This window comes from Pollachius pollachius (assembly GCF_949987615.1).
Source record: "Pollachius pollachius genome assembly, chromosome: 5".
NCBI classification, from domain to species: Eukaryota; Metazoa; Chordata; class Actinopteri; order Gadiformes; family Gadidae; genus Pollachius; species Pollachius pollachius.
In genome coordinates, this window is record NC_136938.1 from 6,048,979 (window position 1) to 6,056,478 (window position 7,500).

The 7,500-nt window shown below is 49.9% G+C and overlaps 1 protein-coding gene across 1 annotated transcript in view; it reads right to left on the reverse strand.

Annotated features, from left to right (window-relative positions):
• hcn4 (hyperpolarization activated cyclic nucleotide-gated potassium channel 4) overlaps nt 1–7,500 on the reverse strand; it is a gene marked incomplete at both ends in the record, with an annotated part of 72,295 nt that overhangs the window by 17,252 nt on the left and 47,543 nt on the right. The window contains 2 exons of the mRNA XM_079736467.1: nt 1,439–1,679; nt 2,250–2,396. Coding sequence (XP_079592593.1) covers nt 1,439–1,679; nt 2,250–2,396 — 388 coding nt within the window. The remainder of the gene's footprint in view (nt 1–1,438; nt 1,680–2,249; nt 2,397–7,500) is intronic.

Below are 7,500 nucleotides of genomic sequence, written 5' to 3' on the forward strand. Positions count from 1 at the left end.
TAGGCTGCCGGGGTTACGGTGAAAGGCTTTAAATAATACAGCCTAAAACCCTCTATAATTGACATTATAAAACGTCTACTAGTAATCTACAAGGCACCAAAGCTCCTATCTTCTGAAATGTGTAATATTGTACTTTAACATGATATGCAAGTCAACCAGCAATCTGCTCCAGGGTGCTATTTTACTACATTCACTTACACACTCTCAACATCAGGAGCCACCACTCTGTGAATGTCACATGTGTTCATTGAATGAATGAATCCAATGTATTGCAACAATAAGCGTAACAGGCTTTATTATTAATTGTGGAAGCTGCAGCAACCTCTCCGTGTGACGTAGGAGCGTCTAGAGAAATCGCGTTTACCCGCGGCAAAGTGAAATACAACACATAACAGTGTAATAGGAAGTGGGGTGCGTACATCACCGAGACATTTGTACAACAACGTCAAAGTGTTTAGGCAGTGGTATTCCGTTAAGTATTGATCTGTTTGTGGGATGGAAAAGTCTTTTTTATTATCGCGACCCCTACGCACGCTTCCTGATATATACTCAACGCGGCAGCCACGCTTTCCTTTGATTTGTTCAGGGTGGCTCCCAGGAGAGCTGAGCTCCAGCCGTGGGTGTGAGGTAGAGGGTTAACCCCCCCACCCTCCACTGAGAGAGAGATCTGAGGTGTGTGGGGGAGAGAGTGCACCCCCCCCCCCCCCCCCCCCCCCACACACACCCTCCGCATAAGGAGAGATCTGAGGGGGTGAGTGCCGCTGCCATGTTGCCTGAGTGAGGCTAACAGCTTAGCTAGGATGACTTCACATCTCCATCGTATTGCTGTGGATCACAAACCACCGGCAGCCCAGGAAGACCTCAGCTTATGTGGTCCTCTTCTGGCTGGTGTGTCCCCCGTTTTAAACAGCAGAACATAAAACGGTCTGGAGCTCAGTGTACAAAAATCGATGCATGCTGTTTTGCGGATCCTTTCAGCCAATGCGTCTCACAAAACCATTAGCGCAAACATTATGGTGTCACATTCGGGTGTCAACAGGAAATAACACCCAAGCACAGACCAACATACACACGCAGATGCACGCACACTGTTGTGTGTTTCACAGTGTTGTCAAGGAACTGGGTTTTCTAACTTTGATGCAATACCTTGAAAAAGATCAATATTCTATCCCATTTTTGATGCATACTATATGCAATATATATTTTTATATGGAGAGATAAATACAACAAGGTTAAAACATGATTACGAGGTACGGCAGTAGAGTCGCCTCTGGTACCAGTGTGTCGATACTGCGGGTTTAACAGCACTGAAACCGTTTTTTAAGATTCACTCTCGATCGAAATCTATATTCTCTTGAAAACACTAACGCACACAGAAAGACACACACACTCCTCCACAACGTGTGTGTGCTCCCCGGCCCTGCGGGGGACCACTCACCCCCGAAGTAGGAGCCGTCGGAGAGCTTGGTCTCCTTGTTGCCCTTGGTCAGCACGCCCACCACGCCATGCTGGATGAAGTACATCTTCTTGCCGATGGTGCCCTCCCGGATGATGTAGTCGCCCGGCTGGAACACCTCGAACCGCAGCTTGGTCAGCATGGAGGTCACGAAGTTGGGGTCGGCGTTGGCGAACAGAGGCATGGACGCCACCAGCTTACGGCAGTTGAAGTTGATGATCTCCTGCGTGGGCAGACGCGAGGGGACACACCCGCAAATGAACAAACACACACATACGCACACACATACACACACACATAGACACACAGGCACGCCAACACACACACACACACACACACACACATACACACACAGACATGCAAACGCAAACACAGAGAGATGCACAGGCATGCCCACAGACGCACACACACACACGCAAACACACACACACACACACACACACACACACACACACACAGATGATGTGATTAGATAATACAAAATATATCATAAATAATAAAGATAATAAAAGTTCCACTATGCAAGCTACTGTATCTGAGAGAGCTTATCTCCTCACCCAGGTGGAGACACACACACACATACACTCATATATACAAAAAACGCAAACACACAAACGGAAACATACACACACCCACATGCTCACACACACACACAGACACACAGAGTCAAACACAAATACACAGACACACAGACAAACACACACACACACACACACACACACACACATACTCACACAAAGACACACACACACACACACACACACAGACCCACACACCCGGGCGGACCCTGTACCTCTCGCAGCGGCTCGTTGAGCTCCCCCAGGATGCTGTCCTCGTCGAACATCTTGCCCTGGTAGCGGTGCTCGTAGTAGTCGTGGATCCGCTGGCGCATGTCCGCCGGCAGCTTGTGGAAGGACATGTACTGCTCCACCTGCTTGTACTGCAGGGGGACACGCACAGGGACGCACGCACACACACACACACACACGCACACACACACACACACACGCACACATGCACACAAACACAGGCACGCACGCACACACACCGGCACACACACACAGGCACGCAAGCACGTCCGCACACACACAGGGACGCCCACAAACAGGCACGCACCGGCATGCACAGACACACACACAAAGGCAAACACGCGCACAAAGGTACAAACATGCACCCACACAGGGATGCACAGGCACGCACACACAGGGACGCACGCACACACACATAGGAACACAAGAACGCACGCACACACACACACACACACAGGCACACACACACAGGCACACACAAACAGGCACACACACACAGGCACACACACAGGGACGCAAGCATGCACACACACACACACATGGACGCAAGCACGCACACACACACACACACACACACAGAAACACACACACAGGCACACACACAGGGACGCAAGCGCGCACACACACACACACACATGGACGCAAGCACACACATGTACGCAAGCCCACACACAGGGACGCACACACACACACATGCACACCACACGCGCACACCACACGCACACACACAAACACACACACAGACACACACACACCAATAGGGTTAATTGAAGGACACAGCCTGACACAACAGATATGGCTCAAGAGAGAAGGCGAAGGGAGAACGCGACAGGAACAGAGTGCAGATAGACAAAGAGTGCTTCAGTTCATTTGCAGCGCTGTTCGTCGTCTCTGTGTCGGCAGCACGCTCTCGTTCCGGTCGGGTGGGGCTCTCTCCACCCAGTTAGGTGGGGTCACCATCACATGTTGGGCTGAAACCCCTTCGAGGTTGTACTTGTGATTGGAGATTGTAATTGACTCGTTTTTTAACGTGAGTAAACCATTGAGTTTGGTTTACGCTTGGTTCTAGAACAAATTGTGCTATTCTCGTATATTTTCTGTTCTCACATTCTAGAATTTAAAATGCCTAGTGTTCAAAGGTCTTGCACATGATGCGGCACGTGTGTACATTGGGAACCCATGTGAAGACACGCTAAAAAAAACTCCAGAGTGACTATCGGCAGAGATTCATTGAAGCAATTAGCCGCTGCTGAAAAGTGCTAAAACGGAACAATTGATTGGGAGTAGGGGCCAGATGCGGGCTGAGCCACACTATGCACAATATGGCGGATCATTGATTCAACAGCAACAGTTCGCTTTTTTTTGGAAAGGCAGCTCCACTGCTTCCCAAAAGCGCAATTTAGTCCAGTTAGCCGTACCCACAACAGGAAAGAGTTATGGATTTATTTCTCTTTCTTTGCTAAACAGTGTGACCTACTGAGCCGGCAGACATAGGTCAAGTCCTGCTTTCACTTTTAAATGGCTTCCTGAAACGTGAGTCACCTCGTACCACAGAAACCGACGAGGGGTACACACTCGTCTGGTAGTTGATTCAGATTCTTAGAACGGGTTTTGTATGCGTTTAGTTTCTTTGGAGAGGATTTCATCATCTGGAGTCTCTGATGGATTCAGTGAGCGTACTTGCCGGGGGGACTGCGTATCAACCATTTCTTACAGAGCGGCATAGGGGATACCTCAAACGATGACACGCGACACGAAGGCTAGTATCCCCATGTCTACACATCTCTTGTATTTTCTTCTTGTATACACAAAAACAGAACTTCTTAGTGATTTAAAGAAGGAAAATTTGTAAATGTGGACACAGAGGAGCTCAATTAAAAAATATAACCTTGGAATAAGTAATCAGACATCTTTGTATTGTTTAATTTTGTGACGGGGCCGCATGTAATTCCTGCTTATAAGCAATGGAGAGACGAAGTTCCCATTCCAAACTATAAAAACAAAGCTATGTTCACTATATAATGATCAAGTAAAATCCCTCATAAAAGACGCTAACTTTTTTTCCACAGTGTATGAGGATAGCTTCCCAAAGCCGAAACACCAGAACGGGAGGTATTGATACTCTGGTATCTGCAAACACACAGTGAGACTCAGAATAAGTCGAAGTATTATAATTATTGATACGTCAGTATCTGCAGACACACAGAGAGTCCACTGAGTTAAAGAAAGATGAACCATGGTTATTTCCAGTAAAAAAAACGTGAGAAAAGTGATATATGTTTTAGGTTTCCGTATGCTTAGCGCCTGATCTACAAACATGAATACAGATATCCTGAGAGAGAGAGTTGGTATGGATGTGAACACAACACAATGGAAGCGTGAGCCTTTAAACCAAAGGATAAGGGACGGATCAAAGCACACAGGGAGTGGGAATAAGGAACATTATGACCCACTCACCATCTGAATATTCAGCACACTCTTCCCTTACTGAACAAAAAAATATATTACGCTACTAACCATTCGCGGCACAGATCTGGAGACGGTCTTTAATCACTACTTGTCCACCGCGTATACGTGCCTGCTCATAGAAGATGCTGGGCTTCAGATGTCTCTCTGTCTGTCTGGGATCAGACTTGGCCGCCGTAGAGTCGGCAATAATCTTCGCTAGAGGTCATCAAATGGACAATCTTTTTTGGAAATATAGTGCAGTAAATAGGAACGGGCATGTCGTGCAAGTCTCTCTTTGGGGCGATGTGGATGAGCTGTCAGAGTAACTGGAAAATCAGGAGACTTACGCAGAAGCAGATTTGAGGGAAAGATGGACAGATAGAAGCAACAACAGCGACGACCAAGGGGGATCTGAAGCACTAATGGACCATCTGGATAGGCTCGCTACCAAAGCCTCTTTCTGGTTCACCAGCACAAACCAATATCCAGGGCCTGTGATCCAACATGTTCCTAAATCACTTCTACTGTTTCTACAGACCGCAGACAACTTCGCCCCCGTCCTGAAGGGGGAACCTGTTGAAATTGCATGGTTTGTGCGCAGTGATTGAGACATTTTGGTCATGTGACCAAACCCGTTATTAACATATGGTATATTTTATGTTTTTGTTGATTATAGTTCAGGGATCGTAAAGACCCTCATTAACACACGCTGTGGCCCCAAACAGTTTAGCCTACCTCCCATTTCCTATCAGCCCCTTCCTTATTCTCCTTATCCATATCACTCGACCTCCACCCCCCCAACCCCTTCACCCGCCTCTGGCAAGGTGAAGGTCGATAGGTGGGGGGGAGGGTGGTGTTTCTGCTCCCTCCAGCGAGATACTGCTAATGAAACAAGGAACTGCCAAACCCCCCACCCACACACACACACTCCCTCCCTCCCTTCATCCGCCACTCAGTCCCTCTCTCCCTCCCCCTCCCCTCCCTTCCTCCCTCTCTCCCTCCCTCCCTCCCTCCCCCACCCCACTCCCTCTCTCCCTCCCTCTTTCCTCCCTCCCTCCCCCACCCCACTCCCTCTCTCCCTCCCTCCCTCCCTTGCTCTCTCCCTCCCTCCCTCCCTCCCTTCATCCCCAACTCCCTCCCTCCCTCTCTCCCTCCCTCCCCACTCTCTCCCTCCCTCCATCCCCCCCTCCCCACAACCCCCCCCCCCCAGGGGAGCAGGCTCCTGTGATGAGGTGCCCGGAGCACTGCCTGAAGAGGGTGAACCGAAGGCTTTCTACATCACAGGGCCAGACCTCTCAGCAGCACAGACCCCTCTAATGCGTGTGGCGAGCACCGCATCAAATGCCCGACGCGGCCCCGTGTCAGGCTAGTTCTGAGGCCGGGCGGGCGTACAGGAGGTTAGACGACATGGCTCCTGTTTCAGTATCGATGTTCCTCACCAAACACAAGGTACCCTTCATCTACCCTTAATCCGTCCCCTATCAGGGCCCTCTCAGTGGCGGCCACCTCCTTAACCGCGGATGATCCGTTCAATACTATGTGCATACAATCTCTCTCTCATCCTCCTCCGCCTCCTCTTCCCGCTCTTCCTCTCCTCTCCTCCCCGACTCCCTCCTCTCTCCGCCCCCGTTCCACATCTAGACAGGTTTTGGTCCATCTGTGTTTGAACAAAGCCTTCTAAGCCCGACACTATTTGCCCTGTGCTCTGCTCCTCAGAATACGGGAGCAGTCGGGAGACTTCCAGCCTGCGCATGCTGATGATGAAGCCCTCTTCACCGTGAGGCTCACCTCCCGGCACACATCCTCCAGCAGGGCTGCGTGTGTGTGTGTGTGTGTGTGTACGTGTGTATGCGTGTGTACGTGTGTTCGTTTTCTTTATAATACGACTCCATCAATACACATGACGCATACCGAACACACACGCGTGCAATACACGCACATGCCTTACACACACACCCGCACGTACACAGACACATATTGAAACACTCGCACATTGACATACACACATACGAACACACACAAACACACACCTATTATACATGAAGCCGATGTATCCATCAGCATTTCAGCGTGCGCGTTGAATCCACCAAAAACATCGTAACTAAATCAAAAAGAACTTCTTGGTGTGATTGCCTGACGAGTGCGCCGCTAGAGAAGGGGGGCGGCTGGTCACCTTCACGACAGCTCTACTTCCTCACAAAGTAGACCTGTCCTCCCCGGGCCCGCTCCTATTGGCTGGAGCGTGACGAGCTGGCGGCGTGATGGATGTCTGCATCTGTACCTGCGGTGCTGCGGTGCGAGCTGACAGCCCCTAACCCACATTCCCCGTCCCTCCTAATGTCTGCACATTAGCCGGGGTCCTGGTGAGGCACTCAGAGGGGGGGTGCATGACTGGGTCCCCTCCACCCTCCCCCACCTCCACCCTTCCCCAGCCTGATTTTACATCCGCTCGTAAAAGGCTTTTTACCGGCGGATGCGTCCATGCTATCCTCTGCTTTATAGTGGATCACTCTTTGATTCCCCGGGTATGAATCACAGACAGCAGAGCCGTGATCCCGTCGCCGTGACGCCGCTGTCCGTCACTCTTCAAGAACATCCCATGTTTGTTTCCTAATTCCTCTTCCTGGTATGTCCCCCTCCTAATTACTAATTCTGGCTAATTATGTATTACTGATGTAGCCTATTAGAGACAGATTAGATGTGAAATCATTTTAGATCATGGGAAAATACGACAATTGATGTGGAGATCGGAGTGAAAGAGAGGGAGGGAGGGAGGGAGAGGGAGAG